At 45.8% G+C, this 19,473-nt stretch overlaps 1 protein-coding gene across 1 annotated transcript; it reads right to left on the bottom strand.

The window, feature by feature from the left end:
* Window positions 1–829: 829 nt before the first annotated feature.
* ica1 (islet cell autoantigen 1) lies at window positions 830–9,197 on the bottom strand. Its single transcript, XM_079343629.1, has 13 exons — window positions 9,005–9,197; window positions 7,671–7,700; window positions 7,382–7,553; window positions 6,508–6,580; window positions 6,206–6,329; window positions 5,862–6,060; window positions 5,529–5,654; window positions 4,795–4,893; window positions 4,598–4,698; window positions 4,396–4,439; window positions 3,779–4,015; window positions 2,443–2,532; window positions 830–1,673 (listed from the first exon to the last, which is right to left on the bottom strand). Exons 2-13 carry the CDS (start codon window positions 7,685–7,687, stop codon window positions 1,549–1,551), a joined length of 1,407 nt encoding a protein of 468 aa, XP_079199755.1. The 5' UTR covers window positions 7,688–7,700; window positions 9,005–9,197; the 3' UTR covers window positions 830–1,548.
* Window positions 9,198–19,473: the final 10,276 nt, after the last annotated feature.

Raw genomic sequence — 19,473 nt, forward strand, 5'->3', positions numbered from 1 at the left:
CGTCAGCTGAGCGGTGACTCTGCAGCCTCGTCCACCTTCAGGCTTGTTATGTTTTCCAAGTCAGAAACGATGTCCTGGACATTTTTTTGCCATGTCTGATCAGTATTGCTGCAGTCAAGACCAGACTATCCGAGACAAGACCAAGAGTGCGTCTCTCACTTAGACCAAAACACCGGGAAGGTTGCGGCTGTAACCAGGGGATAAGAATCCAACTACACATGAATTTAAGCTATTTGTTCTCTTAGCAAGAGGCCTTTACCTTCTGATCCAAGTAATGGCGTTTTAAAATAGTGATGGTCCTGACCAGCCAGTCTGAGACCGAGACAAGACCGTCAAAAAGTTGTCTCGAGGCCGGTCTTAAGACCAAGACCGATCTACGAATACTACAAAGGGACAGCGTCGCACAATGACGTCAAAACGAAGGAGAAGTCGGCGCACGCCGTGACGTTACAACAACAAAACTGAAACGCAACTTTTCCCCCGTCTTCACCTTAAACGGAGAGCCTGAAGATCTTCACCCTGCGAGGAGTTCTCAGTGACCTAAAACGCAGCTTGTGGTCACTGTGAACGAGGCCTGAGAGAAGACAAATCTGACCAGATTCCTGATACAGTAAACTTGGCTCCAAATGAAACGCTTGTAGTACGTGATAAAAGTATTCCTGGTAAACGGTTAAACGGTATGATCATATTCAGGATATGGCGTTTACATGCACACAGAGAAACACGGTTAAACATATCCGGGTAGACATAATAATAATACATTTTGCTATCACGGGTTCTGATCACTGCGTCTTATTTGTGAGGCCGCCGATGATTTTTTATTTTTCAACAACACAAACTGCGACAAATTTTTAAATCTGATAAAACTGTGACCGTTTTAAGTGCCGACATGGCGTTGAAGATACGATCCAGCTCACTTTAAGAGACCAGGACGAGAGAGCTCCAGAAATGAGACGCCGCCATGTTTCTTGCGCTGATGCTAATGCTAACTCAGCGCTTAAAGTCGGCAGCTAGCACAAACTGGGGTAAGGTGTTCCTGGTTTTTCACAAATTTAGGATCAGGGCTTATCCTGGTTACCTAAAACTTAAACGAGACCCAAACCAATGAATTTATCTCATAGAATGAAACTTGAAAGCCTTAAAAAATGAAGAACTACTTTGTGTTATAAGAGTAATTCCAATTAGCCCCGATTTTAGCAGTTGCAGCTTTAAAGCGACGATTGAAGCGTTGTTCGTTGTAATCTGTGGTGAATGTTAATCTGCATTATACGTACTGTTCCTTTAAGTGCCAGTTTAAATGCATGGCTTTGATTTGTAGCTCAGCTTTTATACAGCGTGGTGCGGCGACTTTGACTCAAGTAAAAGATGTGAGAGTACTTCTTCCACCGCTGGAGTTAAATGACCAAGAGTCTGTTCATCGACTGTGTGTGTGTGTGTGTGTGTGTGTTGTCTGCTGATCAGATTTTTCTGGCGGCGGCTTTATTCTGCTGTTGCCGCTTCCAACCGTAGTGGCCATTTTGTGATCACCCTGGTGGCGCTGAGGAAGTACTACGCGTTGTGAAGTTCGTGGTCCCTGTCAGTTTTCCCCACCGCGTCAGGATTGGAGAGGGGGTCCAGATCGGCGAACAGGTTGAACCACGCTGAGAGGTCTTTGGATGTCCCTGCTGCCGTCTCTGGAAAATGAAAGTTAACAAAGGTCACTAAAGGTCAGGTTCAGTTTGGATCGGTACGGTACACATTTACTGGCGTTTCCAATCAAAAGTTGGGAAAGGGATCAAACACTCTACTTTGTTGGTACCCTTCTGTGACTGGGTTCTGGGTTCTGGGTCCTAAGAGCACCGATCCGACCCTGAAGGTTAAAGCTTGGCACTGCAGTTTGTTGATTCAGCGAAAGAACTTTCACTTCCCGCACGACAGCGGTCATAAAGGAAAAAACGTAAAACGCACCGTGTTTAAACATCACGCGTTGCACCGCCACGTGGACGAACACCGAGATGAAGAGATCCATCGAGTAGACCTTCTGAGGAATCGTTGATATTTGTTTACACGTTTTTCTTCTTTGTGGAATTTATTGGCTTTTGTATTTAAACACGGCGGGGTCGCACTGAAATCAACGGACCTCGTTGTTCAGCTCCACCTTTCAGGGTCGGCTCGATATACTTGGCACCCCAACAGAAGGTTACCAAAAAGTAGGACGGTACGTGTCGGCTGTAGTCTACGGGAAAGCCACAAAACTTTGCGCCTACCGAGATGAACCCAACTAAACCGCTTGGTGGAATCGACACACGTCTGCACACGCAGTAAGGCTGGAAGAACAGAAACATTCCCTGCATCTGTCTGACATCCAAAGAATCAAAACAAAGCCACGGGTTCTTTTTAAAAGTACCCATAAACACAGGTTCAGCCCTCACTTAACGTTTCACTCGTTAGGCCGGCTCATACCTTTCACCGTCTGCCGAGGAGGATTCTGATTGGCTCCAGATGAGGGCTCGGTTGCCTCGGCGACCGGCTGTGGACTGATCCCAGCCCGATCTGAAAAAAACAAGAGAGGCAGATTTTGATTCATCAACGGGGGGGGGGGGGGGGACGCTTCGACGTGCCAGAAGATGAATCAACAAATAAATCATCGCACTCCCTCGCCGGTCGCTTTTCTGCGGACAAACGGCATCAATCAAAACATTTATAACACATCAGACATCGTTACAAGCTTAGAAGTACAAGTCAGATTTAAAAAACAAAAACAACAACCATGTGCTCATGTTTCAGGCACATTTATTTTGCTTTCAGAAAAACACATTTGGCGATGTTGCAACACACCGGGGAGGATACAGGAATGTGTTGTTGTTATATTCAGAACCAAACAAGCTCCGAAGTCGAGCAGCTCAACGGGCTTCAAACACCAACAAACCTTTTTAATCTTCCCCGCCCCCCCCCCCCCCCCCCCCCCGCGTCCTCCTCTTACTTTACCTTCTGACTTGTTGAACCTTCCGATGGTCCTGGTGAAGACGAAGGAAACATCTCTCAGAGACGTTTCCTCCCATCTGAGAACTGTGTAAACTCTGTCATGTTACAGTGGGATTGCTGCATTATCTGAGTGTGCTTGACTCACGGGGATTTTTAGGGATTTTCTTCCTTGTAGATTTGTCGAAGCTTTGTTTCACATTCTTGGTTTCGAGCCAAGGGCTGTTCAGTCCAGATCCGTCTAGTTATTCAAACTCTATGAACCACTTTTATTCGCAGGATTTGCCTCCTTTTTTCTTTTTTTTTGAGGCTTTAAACAGAGTCAGGTCAAACGGAGGTCAAAAAGCTCTGCGGCTTCTTTCACTCTCTCGAAGCCTGCCAGTGCTTCACCTACGCTCTTCTTCCTGCAGTATGTTTCAAACAGACCCCGGACGTCTGCTTCTTCAGTTATCTAGAGTGACCTCAGGAACAAGCTACTTCCTGCCCAATGACTCGGATATCACGGACCGCTCTTGGACCTTTGCAAAGCTCGCCATATTCCTCTTTTTTACGGCGTGCTGGGTACTGACAGCAACATGAAGTTGAGTCTAAATCCGAGTGAGGGTGTTCAGAAGTGTTCAGACGTCTTGTTTGTGACATGCAGCTGTCAGACTTGCGAGTCGGTCCCCGCCTGTGTGCTCTCCTGCCTTCAAACCACTTCTTCACTTGTTTGTGTCTCTGCTCTGTGGTCCAGTTATTTTAAGTTTGAGCTACGATGCTAGCGACGTCAGGCTAACGTTTGCTTGGTTGAGCGGAAGGACTCTCATCATTTTCATACCTGACATGGAAGACTGCAGATTATTCAAGCTCTGGTCAAACAGCTGCGACGGCAGGAAGAAGGACTCCTCCCGTCGTTCGCCCGAGCTCGTTCCTTCCTCGTCGTCCCCGAAAACTTCCGTCCATTCCCGGGAGAAGTCGCCCTCGTCCACGGACATGCTGCCCAGGATCTCGTTCAGTAAGGCCATGCTGTCCTTCTCCTCGGCCTCCAGGTCTGGATAGTTACACAACGAGTCTCCTGAACCATCACAGCAACCACATCAACAATGCAGATTTTTAAAAAAACCATTCACTAATATACCAAATATGTTACACTTCATTCCTAAAGCCAAAATCATCGTCAGTTTTTTAAAGCTCCTGGGAGGAGTTAGGTCGTATCGATTCTTACAGATCTTGTGTGTTTTGAGTAACGGGCCACCAAAATTTGATGTTCCACCTCCAGCTGCTTCCCAGATGTTAAATGTTTTAAGAGTATGAATTTCATTTTCTTTTCAATTAAAAAAAACAAACGTTTTCAAGAGCTGAATAAAAGGAGAAAGGACAGCTGCAGCCAAAGTGAAGCACGTTTACTACACATGATCGTGAGCTGTACAAACACGGCGGCCTTATCTCTCTTACCTTCTCGGGTCGTATCGCTGGCGTGTTCGTTCAGTGAGATGAGTCTTTAAAACACGGGAGAACAAAGAACATCAGTTTAAAACATCTCGAAAGCTTTGGAGCAGAAAAAACTTCCATTCATGTTCAGTCGGATCCAGTTCAGTTTCAGTCCTGGTACGCAGGTATTTTGTCTACCTGCATGAGACAAGATGAGATAACTCACTGCTCGTCTGCGCTCTCAGCTCTCCCTGCGTCCTCTTTCTCCGCTTTGACTTTCTTCTTCCCTTTCTTCTTCGCTGACTTCTCCGCCGGGTCTCTCAAGGTCTGAAATGAAGAACAAAGCCTCTGACTGCAATGACGCGTTTCTGTTTTTAAGAGTTAAACATTCTCGTGTGCAACAGGGTTTAAAGACGCTCTGACCTTCAGTGAGGAGATCTCATACTGCTGACAGCCCTTGAAGCTCTCGTGAATGGCTGCCATGGTGTGAGACGTCTTCTCCCAGGAGTGCAGAAGTGTCGTCTGAAAAAGCGGAAAGGGCCAAAACACACGTCATTTGTTCCTCTTGTATTTTGCATTTTGTGTTGTCAATTAAAAGATCACATATCCTCCTCATCATCAGCCAGTTTAAATCAGTGTCCTCGCTCCTCTTCATCATGTGTGTGAAGTGTGTTGTTGTAAATCCACTCTGATCCTGTATTTGATCATGTCTATAAACCCCTCTATTTCAGCCCTGCTCACAACAGGCTGTTTCTGTGTCTGTAGCTTTAAATATGTAAATGAGCTGTGTCTGGCCACGCCCCCTCTCTGGAAGGGCTCAGGTGACCTTTTTTTCCCCCCCTAAAGCTTTAGAGCTTTTTGGTACTACCGACCATTTAACAAAAAAGAGGGTGGGTCGTATCATTTTAAAGACTGTTTAAACAAAAACAAAGAAGACGTTTAAAAGAAATGTTCGTCCTCAGCCTGCGTTTTATAACTCTCCTCTTTATTTATTTTATCGTGTTAAACCATGAAACATCCTTAGTTCTCCCCATGTTTGTCTTCCTGCTTCACAAGGTCGAATCCATTGAGCACACACACACACACACACACACACACACACACCTTTTACTGAGCTCACTGGAGTGAATGCAAACAACCCAGACTCGAGGTTTCACCTGGTATGTGGTTAAAACGTGAGAGAGGAGGTTGCAGCGACTCGCTCCCAGCAGGTCGACCTTCTGGCACACGTCGGTCTTCAGTTTGTCGAAGCTCGTTTTGGTTGTGCGCACCTGGGCTTGAACCTGGGGGGGTGACAGATAAGAAAATGTCCCAACTGAAAGCAAACAAGCCTTTGTGTTGTACCGCTCAGCTGTGAACAATGAGAAAACAAAGTTACAGCTCAGAGTGAAGCGGAGGAGAGACCATGTGATGGTGCACTACGCCCTCTAGTGGCCGTATCCTGTTACTGGTTTGATTTGATTTGGTGTTGAGATTTCTGCAGCTCGAACCTTGCGGAATTTCTCCATCTGCTTCTGGGTGTCTGGATCAAGCTCCTGAGACACGTCCTTCATCCAGAGCAGCGCTCCTCGATACTCGGTCCGGGACTGCTCCATCCGGTTCACCGTCAGCCACGTGTCCGAGATCGCTCGATAGCGAAACGTTTCCACCTCCTGGTACAAACGGCACAGAGGGTTCCTCAGAGCCATCCTGCAGGAGGAGGAGGAGGAGGAAGCACATGGAGGATGAAGACGCTTGTCAACGTGCTCGAGCTCCACATGACAGTGTTGCATCAGCTTTACATGTGTTTAACCCTTTAGTTCCCAACCCATCAGTGTCCATGAATGATGCTCACCTCTGTTGAGAGGAGAAGCAGAGGGCTTTCCCGGTCGCCTGCATGATCTTTCCCGCCCTGGTTTTATCCTGCGATCCCTGCGAGCGCAGAAAACGACCCAACTCGTTCTCCTCTTGGGACAGAACTGCAGAACGGGGACGACGTAGGAAAGGAAGATGGAGTTTCACGCTTAAGAGGAACGAGCAACTTCTTAATAATTAAGATACTTTTTTTTAAATGTGTCTGAACGTGAACTTCTGCCCTCACACAGCCAAACTCTGCAGACCCATTAAGTTTAGTTTTTTATCAGTGAGCTGACTCACAGCAGATCCTCCTCTGGTACTGCTCGATGACCTTCAGCAGCTCCATGCATGTCCTCTGGATGGAGTGGAACACCTGCAGAGAGGAAGAACATCAACATGAGCTCCGAACTGAAACTCACTCAGAGCGTGTTTGTCAGCGAGACGAGACTTTGGGACGGACCGACTTTGTAGCGGTGTCCTGATGGCGGTGAGTGGGAGGAGAGAGGGGTCCTCTGTGTGATCAGGGAGGTTTTCTGCAGGGGGGGGATCTGGACGCTGCCTCGGCGTGACTTTCAGTCGACTTAATGAAGGTGCCGAAAAACGTCTTTTTTTTTTTTAAAGAAAGAGAGCTGGAGCTGAGGCGGGTTGTTAGCGTCTTAATGAACCATGACATCATCGCACCCGCCTGTCAATCATGTCAGCTACACGCCTAACTCCGGATAACCAGCGTCCAGAACAACTCGCCCCCCAGTGATGAATATAACTAATCAGACCCGTTTAGTTTTTTTTTGTCCCAGGCTGTGAAGATGTTTATTATGCTTGTTTGTGACTTCCTGTGTTTAGACGCCGCTCTGATTCAGCACGTCGACCTCCCGTTCTGAAATGGTCTCCTTCACAAAGACGTGACTTAAATAAAGGTTGGATGTTTGGGGGGTATCGATTTCAGCCCTTACTCTCTCTTCCCTCCTGAAATGGAGGGCGAGGGGGAGACGCGAGCTGGAGAGGCAGCTTAATGTAAGATTTAAGCCCGGAGCGAGAACTGTCAGCGTGTGAATCAAAAAGCCATTTAAGAGTGTGCAGAGTCGACCCGGGGGCCAAAGCATCTCCAGTGTTTGTTCACGTCTCGGCACTGTGACTGAATCCTAAAGTAGTCTCCCAAACTCTCCCTCCTCACCTCCAACTTGCCGTCCAGGTCGGCGTCCGACGCCACCACGTGTTCGTCCTCCTTCTTCCCGGTCACCTTGATGAGCGTCTGTTTGGTTTTCCAGTATTTCTGCTGGAACTTGTTCACCACGGACGAGTCCTGGCTCTGGATGAAGCGGTCGAGATAATCCCGGGAGTAGCCGCTGCAGAGGGGGGGGGGAGGGAGGGAGGGGGGGGTTGGATTAATGTTGTGACTCTTTCACAGAAACACAGAATATCTGAAGAAGAAGAAGTGAGCGTAAACAAAGAGCCGGACTCACAAATGTCCTCCCTCCATTTTTCACGATTACCTAAAAGGAGAAAGCAGAGCGACTTAGAGGAACGTTGAAAACATCCGAAGGCTCGGAGACGGTTTTAGGAAACATTTTATCAGATGTTTAGGAAGATACAAACCCAGCATAGTTTTTGTATTTTATCTTCCCTGTGTTAAACCTCATCAAAGATAATCCTTCTGCTGGAGCGATATCGCCACATTGCTGTATGTCAAATCTAGACGCGTCACTACTTAAATACTCCTCAAGGTGGCGTTAATGTGGCATGACTGTGTGCAGCAGTGAAATGTCCAAAGAAGAAGCGGGATGAAGTCATAAAGCGCTGAAAGGAAGTTAAATAAAAATAAATACATCAGTCCTGAACTTTCACTTTAAGCGCTCATTTTGTATCAAACAGTTCGTCAGATATTCTATATATGTTTTACTGATAGCAATTATTGCAAAGCTCCTTTATCTTCATACTCTCGTTATGGCGGACCAACATCATGAGTTACTCTGCGATTCACCTACTTCTTACATAATGAGGATTTTAGCCTCTAAAATGTTCAGATGATCCTTTTTCTACAGACAAGAGATGAAGCTGTGTGACAGTACAGGGAGCGGCTGGGGCTCAGTTGGTAGAGTCGTCCCTAAACCAGAAAGGTCGAGGGTTCGATCCCCAGCTCCTACAGCCACATGCAAGACACTTCACCCCAACTTGCTCCCGCTGCTTCGTTGGTGGCGTGTATGTGTGTGAATGCAGCCGAGGTGTGACCTGCTTTGAGCTCAAGTTCATTTTCTGTTTATTACTCAAACAGAAGTCCAGGGTTACATCTAGTGCTTATAATAGTGTGATTGACTGTGTACATTTTTTTTCATATTAAAGGTTAAACTGAGATCTCGTTTGTGTTTCTACTCATCCTCCCTTTTTTATTCGATCATCTACCAGCAGCAAACATCGCGTTTTCATTCCGCCTCTCGTTTTTCCACCTCATGCTGTCCATCAGCAGCGGGGAGGAAATGAATCAATAATGAGCTCGCGCGTCACGATTCGACTCACTGTGATGAAGAGGATTTTTCTTTTCAATTTTTTTTTTTTTTTTTTTTTTTTAACAAAGACGGAATATATTGTAAATTTGTCGACAGGGAATAATCTCTAAATAATCAGAATAAAGCAGCAGCCGTGTTCAAATATGACGAGCGTACATCCGCACCGCACCAGAATAAACACCCGGCCTGACTCTGCACAGAAGCAGCGTCTCCTCCTCCTCCTCTTCCTCCTCCTTCATCTTCATCTTCGCACGAATATCAGCAAATAATCGACAGAATAAATCCACACTCACCTCTCCGTGTTGATAACATGAAGAAAAAGCCTCCTCGTAGATTCCTGTTCCCCCGCTTTACTGAAGTGTACACACAGCTGCTCATTCAGTCTGCTGCACGACACAATGACGTCATGCAGGGCGCGCGCCCCCTGCACGTCACGCTAAAATGTTTGTCTCGTGCAAACACGTAATGTAGGTTCAAGCACTTATTGTCTCCCTGCTTTATTATAATACAATGTTTTCTTATTATGTGAAATCTACGGAGCCCCTGAAGACCCAAAAAGCACAAAAACAAACATATTCTTCTGCACACTTTTTGGGACTTCAGGGGCTCCGTAGATTTCACTTATTACTTTGCAATAAAATATTTATGCATGCAAAAGAACAAGGACCTTTTAATATTGAATATTGAATTTCCCTCGGGATCAATAAAGTATCTATCTCTATCATATGTTGTGATTATTAATCAAGCCGCCCCTTGGATCATGTAAGGCCGAAGAAACAGAAGAAACTTAATGAGTCAGATAATCGGATGGGCAGAACATTTAAGGATCGCTCTTTAGATTGATAGGATTGATTTTTAACTATATTCAATTTCCTAAAACAGTGAAACAAACACACAGTTAGTACTTTTTCTGCTGCATCTGTAAAAAGCCTTTTTGTAAGTTCTGACAGCATGTGTGAAACTCTCCATGACAATTATCGCTTCAACAATCTCCATCCTGTTGTTTCTTGTCGAGGAGTCACGTGGATGCAAAGCAAGATGGCTGCACAGTAAATTATCTCTGTTTTTTTAATAACCCTAACACTTTTTTTTAATGAGACACATTTCACCTCACCTTTTTTCTCTGCCGTTATATCAACTCTTTCTCTCTAGACTGTAAGTGTCACGACTTTGTGAAAAGTCGAAGTCATTTAAAAGTCAAAACGAGAAGCCGCGCCGGTATGAGGGGAACCTCACGCCGCCGGGGCAGAAACAACCAGGACGCTCTGATGGAGAATCTGCAGTCGCCACTGATGTAACGACAACATCTCTTGTCAGGTTACCGTGACGATTTTAGGCCTGATTCTTTTTTGCCCGTAACACGATCAGGGGCGAGGCTCAATTCAAAGTGGAAACTGTCCTCACGTCTTTAAATTCAAGATCGTCTCATATGAAGCCAGACTCAGAGTGTTCACTCTGTAGTTATTTACATGACAAAGTGAACCGGACACTGACGATTTTAAATGGCGTGAGAGGTTTGCTTCCTCTCTGCCAGACTCGGTGCAGAAACCTCCTCCTTGCGTTCAGTTCTGCGTTTGTCCAAATGATGGCAGTGTAACATAAAAGAGGGCCGCTGCACTCTCAGCCGTCCTTCTCCTGTTTTTTGGGGCCCCCGAGCTTTCATCTGTTGGCTTCAATTTATTTCATCACACTATAGCGCAGCTGATCTAATAGCATGTACATTTCGTTGTCACCTAAAGGGAATTTCTTGTCATGCTCCAAATTGATGTAGCCGTTTGCAGCCTTGGACAGTATTTGTGCCGCACACTCTCGGGGGGTTGTGTGTGAGCATGCAGCATAGCGCTCAGACAACGTCACAGATCAGCACACAGACCAACACTGAACCGCTAAATCATGGATTTATATTTGGACAAAGTGTTTCATCTACTCCTATGCAGATTGGATTTGATTTTTCACCGTACGATCGAAGCACCTTTTGATCCCTGAACGCCCCCCGAGGTCACACTCTCTGCACATTAACAGCACCTTTTTCATCCTGCGTGCGATATGGAAACCAGCATGTTGTGTTTATGAGATTCTTTTGCATCTTTATAGTCATGAATACTTCTGATTTCCCCAAGCGAGCGCTCTTGCGTGCCTCGGCGCCCTTCCAAACCTTGACCTCTGACATACCTCCAGGCTTTTGTTACATCTCTTAAGAAGAGGATTTGATCTCCATAAAGACGGCGTCCTTCACCCCATCTGATCCTCGACCTTATCTCAGGTAGGAGATAGTACAGAAGCACTTAAATAAGACAAGAGGAGGATCCGGCTTTACATTACGGGGGGTTTAATTCAATCAGTCGGAGAGATTCCCCCTCTCCCGTATTGATCGGCGTGCCCGTCAGTGATTCTCTCTGACATCTCCTGACTCCGACTCGTGTGCTCATTCTCGAGATTCTCGTCTCGTTTGAGACACACTTCTGTCGTACTCTGCCGTCTTCATCTGCACGCCAGCTGACCGACACATGTCATCCTGTTTTCTGGGACACGATCTAAACCCGTCTTGAGCGTGCCCTCATTATGAATGTTTGCAGCCCCTCCCCCCCCCCCGAGAGCACACGACCCGACCCCAAATATTGCTCAATTGACTTTTTCCATCAGCAGTAATGTGTGCTGATGGGGAACCATGACATTTACATTTGCGCCACTCCGATATGATCCCATGCTCGGTGCGAGTTTTCGACACAGACTATAGCTCAAAACAGGTCACAGGATCAAAAGTGTCTTTTGCCTGGAGGAGCCACTGAGTCGATCCTTTCCATTTCTGCACCAAATGGTGTTTGCTCTCTCTCTCTCTCGCTCGCTCGCTCGCTCGCTCTCTCTCTCTCTCTCTCTCTCTCTCTCCAGTAACTTGCTGGAACACATTTAGATCCTGAGTAGAACTCCTCAGTGCCCACTCATCACTCTGCGTGCTGTTTGAAGATTACTACGCTCAGAGACATCCTCACTGGGCATCCAGGCAGCTTAGAGGCCAAAATCCATAATCCCTTACCCTTCATGGGAATTCTCCATGCACTTCAACATGCTGAAATACAGCCGCGCTGCAGCAGCCACTCATGGTCGAGGAGCTTGCTGCAGCCGGAGGCCCAGATAGATGGATGACATGTCTCAATGAATGTGAGAGAAGTGGAGGAAGTTAGATTTAAAAAAAAAAAAAAAAAAAAGTTATATACCGCGGCTAGCTTCTGCTCTGAAGTCTCATCTGGAGGACATTTCCCCCCTCTAATGTGTGCACATGAGCTCAGTCAGCACACACGCACAGGTAGCTATTTAATGCATACCATAACAGCCCACAGGGCGTTATTTACTCCGAATATGGGCACTCCACTACCAGTCCGTTCAGTGGAGATATTTCCTCTGAGGCTTCAGTGCCTTATTAAAAAGTGTAAATAAGTGCAGCAGCTTGATTTAGCAATCTACATGAACAAGTGATATGGAAAGTTCAGCTGTTGTAGCCAAAGCACCGGTGGGGGTTTAATTCTTCCTGCTCAAGGCTACACTCTAATGCTTTCTTAGTCTGCTTAAACCCGTGTAAGAGCTCGGGGAGTTTGTCTTGCAGCAGCAAACGAGAATAATAAAAGAGTAATCTCCTATTCACAATTCTCATTATGGAAGCTTTTTCTTTACGCTTAACCCTTTGACTTTTTTTTTTTCTTCCTTTTTGACGAATACATAAAATGGATAATCAGACAAAGTCAAAAGGTGAAAACAGAGTTGTGTTCAAACATCAAGCAAGTCTGAAATCGTTGATTTCTTTTTAGATTAGTCACGATAGATTTTTTTTTCTTTTTCGTCAACTCTTGTGACGCAGTTCACGAGGACATCGTCGTCTCGCAGACTTTGTTTATCGTCTTCAGCTCTGTATAAGTGTTGTCAAGGACCTGGACCCCTCTGTCACCCTCTCTCATTATAGTCCGAACCTGAACCACAACAAACGCCGGGAAGAAATCCTTTCCTAAGAGTCAAGATTTTTATTTGTCACATCATACATGAAATGTAAAGACTGTTCCCGAGGCCGTGCAATAACACCAAACACTCATTTTAGAAATACACATATAGAGGTTGTATATACAGTCAAATAGAATATAATGTAAAAAATAAAAAGAGTTAAAAATATAAAATATAGACTTGAATACTGTAAACAGTGTAAAGACTTTTCTGTGTTATTTTTAACATGTATATATGATGTATATATTTTATATATATATATATATATATACATTGAAATGGAACGACACCTACAAGCAGCCTGTAAGAACCAAAAAGGAGGATTAGTGAGAGAGTTCCCGGCGTGATGACGTTTAACGTCTCCATGACAACCGCTGTAGTCTCATTTAGCCACATGTTAGCAACCGCCGCTTTAAGTACGCGCGAAAACTTCAAGAAAATCACAAGTGGGCGTCTTAGCTAACGTAGTTTAACTCGTCAAACAAAACGTCAACATCTCTTCAGCTTGTGTTAACCACAGACCTTATTTCAGACGTCTAAACACAACACATTCAAAATCCACTTTTACTTTTAGAGGTCAGAACCCATGGAGCTAAAATGCTAACTCATGCTAATGCTAATCCCTGTGCCGGTCTGTACAGCTTTGAGAACATCGGTGTGTGGGCGGATCTCGGGCTTGAATGCTGCAATCAGATACTTTTACCTTAGGTGGCTGACCACGCCTGTGGCCCCGCCCCCTGTCATGTTTGAGTTCTGTCGGTACAGAACATGTGTTTGCATTTTTGTCTTTGAAGTTTAAATGTGAAGTTGCCATGGAGACGAATAGTTCTGTCAACTTATCTGCAAGGACGCCCCCCCTCCCCCCCTCTCCCCCTCCAACATGTTGAGCTCTAACTTGGACAAAATGTTGGCGCTCGTGCCCTTGGTCGGTGAGTATCTGGCCCCTCTCTTCTGCACCACCTTCCTAACTTGTACCAAAGCGTTTCAGCGCCGTCCCCCCCCCCCCGCCCCGCGCGCTGCTTGGCATGCTCCGTGGCACCGAGCGCTGAGGGCAGAGCGTGTCACCGAGCTGGCACCGGCCTGAACTCGCTCAAGGTTACTCTTTGATTTAATGGTGATGCATTTTTTAAAACCGCATCATCCCTCTCTCTCTCTCGCCTCGGCGCCTAGTCCATCTCTGTCACAAACACTGGAGCAGCGCCTCACCTTTAGCAGTGGAAGCACCAGGAGAGGTTGTTTAAGATATAAATCAATGGCAAACGAAGCACCCTGCCTGGCCCCCCCGATTGTTTTACCTGCCCGCCTGCTTTGGAGACAGGACGCTGAAGGAAACCTGGACGATATATTCAGAACATGACGCAGAAAAAAGGCGGCAGCTCGTCATGTCGACAGCTTTTTGAACAGACATTAACCACCTGAAGTTTTAATACATAACCGGCTGTTTTTCAAAGCTTCCTGCTCCTTTTGAATACATTCAAAGATTGAGGTGTGATCTGTCTCGTATAAATAGCATCACCTAGCCAGATGTTTTCGACAGGGTGGTATCCAGTAATCATCACCTCCTCCTGCTGTTGTTTCACCAAACGTTTGCTGACAGCGTCACAGAAATAGACTCTTAACCACTTGCTGTTCTTTCTCCGTGAACGAGCCTAATCGTCAAAGTGTTAGCATCCACACACACACACACACACACACACACACACATAAACATGCACATATTCTCAGACAGCATTAAACTTCTTTTCCCCCCTTCCTTAACTGAAATTAAATCTGAGCTGTTCAGACACGAGAACATCAGCCTTTGTGTTGTGTGGCAGCCTGTTCTGGTTGGAGATGAGGATTTCTGATAACTAAATAAAAAAAGAGATAAATCAGAGGATAGAGACGCGGCCGTATTCATGAGCCGTGTAATCCTCTTACATCTCGTGTCATTTTTTTTTTTTTTTTTTTGAAAGAGCAAACATCTTTTACATCAATACTTGTGTCTGGTTTGATAAAACCGCCTGCAAATAGAAATAAAATAATAACACGTATAATGGTCAGTAAGTCAAACTTTATTTATATAGCACTTTTAAGTCATGCAGTGAAATCAATAAATCACAACGTCGAACCAAGCGGTCTGGAAAAATGAAGCCGATGAGGAAGTGTAAAATCCTGCAGTTCCCCGAGTGTCCACTAGAGGCTGACTGCGCTGGAAGTCACATACACACCACAGACTAACAAAAGCACAACTGGTAACTGGTACAGATCAATCAGCGTGATTAGTTGTCATCACTGGCACGCACTATAAAGGGTTAAATTTTGAAAAAATGGCTCCGTTTGATTTCCTGAACGATCCGTGTTATCAATAGTTACGCGTGTTTCTGACATGATTGACAGGTGGGCGTGGTGTAGCGGTTTGTCAAGAGGCTTAAAACCCGCCTCAGCTTCAGCTCTCAGCCCGTCGTTAGCTTGACTCAAAGTTAGCCTGAGACAGCATTTCCAACATGGCGGCTGCTGCTGATGAGCCTCCAGCGCCCCCTGCAGGAACAGACGGGTGACGGCACATTCATATTTACAGTCTGTGATGAAACAAGGCAAAGGATCAGGAAAACACACACACACACAAAAGAGGAAACACATAAAAAGGGTTTAGCGGTCACATGACGGCTCGTCTGTACTGCTGAGTTTTTAAGTTGCTTCTTCAAACCGTCCAAATGTTCTGAAAAACACAAAACAACACAAACACGGACGATTCAAATCCCTGTCATTACAAACACTGAGTACTGACATGTAAATATGTTCAGACATGTTTCGCTCTCTCGGAGACCTGCAGGATCAGATCTGGGTAAAGTCGGAGGGAAGAAGAAGTCGACGCTCTCTGAAGGTTAAACTGCACGTTTAAGAGCACGATGGCGCCCTGTCGTCTCCTTTACTGTTAAACTCACATTTTATAGGGATTCAATTAACTGTTATTTTAATTACTAATTAAACATTTAATGATCACTTGATGAATCATTCAGCCCATTAAAGGTCGAATTATTGGAAAATGCTGCTGGTGATAAAAACGTCTTTAATTGCAGCCGTAGTCAACATAAAGCTAATTTAATTCTGTTTACTCAAAGCCGGGGAACAATCGGGTCACCAGCAGCTGCTCGACGCACTTCCTGTTTCTTCTTCTTCTACTCCCAGACGCTGACGTTCACTTTTGTCTTGGCCAAAAAGTTGCACCTGAACACACCACGAAGACTACAACCTGCACATGCGTGAGAGGAAATACCTCGCCAGGCCAGCAGGTGGCGGTTGTCATGATAGGAGATGATCCCGCCGCTGTCGCTCAACACTCGTATTATAACTTCTTCTAATCGAGATTATTATCTTGAAATTGGCGCTGGCGTTGTCCGTTCTTGGTCTTTTAGTGGAAAAAGGAAAGAAGAGGAGAAACCACACTGATGGGTGAAAGCATGGCGACTACAGGCTGAACCTGTGTGCAGAGCTGGAGAAAAATGAAACGGCCAATCAGAGAGATTCCTCTCACCGACCAACGCCAACGGTGACAGGACCCACAGCTCATGATCTCCGCGGTGTGTCAGCGCCTTCAGGGAGGTTTCCTGCTGTCGTTGCAAAATTTGCACACTGCAGCGGTTCAAAGTTTGTGGGCACTCGGAGGGGGGAGGGGCCACCTCCCTATTGGCCAGCAAGCAGACATCGGCCTCGCCTGCAGCGACTCTGGTTACCAGTTTAATAACTGGTTATTTAAACTGATCAACATCGTGCTCCTCGGCACATCTGAGTGTTTTTGTGCAAAAAGAAAACAACCTGTTCTGCTGCGTTTGGAGATCGGTGCATGAATGGTTTCCTACCCTGCCTCAAAGTTAATCCAATATTGTGTGTGTGCGCAGAACCGCGCAGTGTGTGTGTGTGTGTGTGTTCTCGTGTCTGACAGATTTAACATCTCAAACTGTTGCTTTCTTGCCTGTAATTCACCTTTCTGTGATTCTGTAGCATCAACAATCGGACGGCTCATTTCTCTGTTACACTCATTGTGTTTTCCATAAGAGTGTTCATGATACTCTACATCTCAATCCGTCCCAGTCTTATTGAGGGGGGGGGGGGGGGGAAGGGGAAGGGGGTTTAGCACCCTGATGAAATGTGAAAACGTCTCTTGTCTTCACATAATGTGGCGAAGAGCGCATTTGGTGTTGAAAGCAGCCGAGACATCCGGCTGACACATATTTGAGAGCGGCCTAATTTTCTTTCAGATTCATGATGAGCTGCGGAGCGTTTAGATCAGAGATGTGCAAACAGCAGAGAAGAAGAGGGGGGGGGGGGGGGGGGATTAGACAGTCGCTGCTGTCGGCCATTATCCACCGTGCTTGAATTGTCGGCGCCGCGATGCTAACATCCATTAGAGCAATTATGGCTGCACACACAGGTGAACTTCGCTTTAGTCCGTCGGACCTTTCATTAAAAGCCTCAAAATATTCCTAATTTCCACGACCTTCCGAGGAAAACGTGTACGAACAAATGTGATATCAGCAGCGGGACGGAGTTAAATAGAGCGTAAACTTAATTTCATGTTTGCACAATTCATTCGATTCATATGGGCTTAATTGTATTGTTCATTTTCCTGCATATTTAGGGGTGAAGTGTTCGTACCTGGTTATGTCTGCGGGGCATTAAGTCTGACTAATGAAATGACTCTATCCTCTGTGGCGTTTTAATCTATTCACAGGGAAAGTAATTGACAAGCCCACAGTATGTGCATTAGGATAGCTCCGGCACCAAAGGACAGCTGTCACTAAAGCAATTAAAATGACAAAGGTTAATTAATTCTTCTCTAGTTTTTTTTTTTTACCTGATATGAGACATTCACAATGAGCGAGTTTTCATTTCCCGAGGAGTAATGGTGTTTTGAAGAGAGTAATTTATTTGTGATTTGAAAAAGAAAAGAGAAAGCCACAGCAGCAGCCGTTGTCTGATACAGCCTTTAATACGTCAATACCTCACACAGCCGAGCTGAGCCTCGGGTTAGCTCTGAGAGCAGCAGCTCTGAGAGCAGCTCTGCAGCAGCAGCTCTGAAGAGACAAATGTTGTTTTTGCACTTTTCTCTCCTCCTGCTGAATTGAGATGTGATTTGTTTATGCACGAGGATGGCAGGGATGTTTCACACTTTCACAATTTGTACAAACGTGTGGAAACAAAGAGGCTCTACGTTTCGCGGCGGTCGGGTGGGGTGGGGGGTCACAAGAGGAAGAAAAACCAAGTCGCGAATAATTACTATGCCAACCACCTCTGACACCACGAGAGCAGAACCCAAGAACTTTCTAATCCACCTAAATGTCAACGCTACGTTCGCAGCCCTCCCTCCGTGTGAATCTCCACAGGCTGCCAAAAGGCCAGTGGTTAGTCATCTGTTTACTCCTGCAGCTGCTGGGTGTCATTGGGACTCTGAAGGAGAAATCCCATGATTCTCTCTGCCATTTCTGACAGCTCCCGCCCAGACCACATTAATCAGGGATTGTGGGCGAGCTCGGGGAGAAGACGGCAAGCGTGGATGGCTCCGGTCCAGGAACGGCTGAACCGAGGGGAGGAGATAACTCCGAGGTCCAAACACTGCGGCGGCGGCGTAACGCTGCCGCTTCCATTCATCGGCGTTGAGCTCGTTAAATGCACGCCATCTCGAGAGAGAGAGGCACTGATGTTTTTACTTCTTCTTTAAAATTAGCATAATTTAAGACGAGCGTGTGCTTTAAAACAGGATTTAAAGAACCCACCGTCCTCAACTTGTGCAAATGAGTCTCCAGGAAACAAATCTGCGGCTGAATTTTGGTTATTAGATATTTGAGATTGGTTCGGATTTAATTCCTAAAAAAGCCATTTTCCCGACGTTTTAATTATAACCCCCCCGACTTTTATATCCCCTTTGTGTAATCACTTCATTAAGTTCTGTTGAAGGTACAATCAGTGGGCTGAGAGTGAAAAGATTTGCCCTGGCGCTACAAGAAGAGGAAACATAAAACTGGGAAACTGCTGCCATGCCCAGAAAAGTAGCTTAAAGAGCGACGAAGTTTTTCTGTCTCGGGTTTATTTTCTGGCTTTTAACGCCTTCGTTCATTTGGAGCCCGAGGTCACGGAGAGAGAGGGAGAGAGAGAGAGAGAGAGAGAGTCGGGTTAGGACGTGAGGAAGGAGCCACAGGTCGGATCCGAGGGTTTGTTGGGGATCCCCCTTTTTTTTTTTTTTTTACTGTCAGAGGAACATTTGCACATTTTTTTCTGCTTGGGTCCAAAGTTTGTCGGTCCTCTTGGGCCCCCCTACTGGTCTGGGGCCGTACATGGGGTGAAGTTCTTAACATAAGTAACCCCACGCTGAAGATTTTAAATTGTTGTGTTCTTAAATAAATGTGGTAAAACTCAAACTTTTCTTCAGGTAAAAACTCTGAATCACACACAAACTGTAAAAGCTGCCTCGGCTGATCTGCAAACACGACAAATAATGAGCTCATAAACGTTTACATCATGAATTTATTTACACTTCCAGCGAGAAGCGCGAGCGTCCACTCATCCGAGGTTCTCGCTTACTTCCTGTCTGTAAACTCCTGGAGGGAAACATTTCGCCTCTTCAGCTGCTAAAAGCACAACAGTTGTGTCTCTGACACGAGCACGTGACCTTCACGAGCAGCGGCTCTGACAAGCCCTCCTGATCTGTGTTTACAGCCAGCGAGTGTTACACACTCAGGGACGCGAGATGAGCACTAAAGGAAAACCAACTTTCCAAACTACTGTAAGAACA

This window comes from Symphodus melops (genome assembly GCF_947650265.1).
Source record: "Symphodus melops genome assembly, chromosome: 5".
NCBI classification, from domain to species: domain Eukaryota; kingdom Metazoa; phylum Chordata; class Actinopteri; order Labriformes; family Labridae; genus Symphodus; species Symphodus melops.

Bases quoted from the DNA above. Each gene is read 5' to 3' on its own strand.
- ica1 (XM_079343629.1), bottom strand. The intron at 5,655-5,861 runs GTTCGAGCTGCA...TCACCCCCCCAG, and splicing joins AGATGGAGAAATTCCGCAAG to GTTCAAGCCCAGGTGCGCAC. The intron at 4,699-4,794 runs GTCAGAGCGTCT...TCTTCATTTCAG, and splicing joins ATGAGATCTCCTCACTGAAG to ACCTTGAGAGACCCGGCGGA.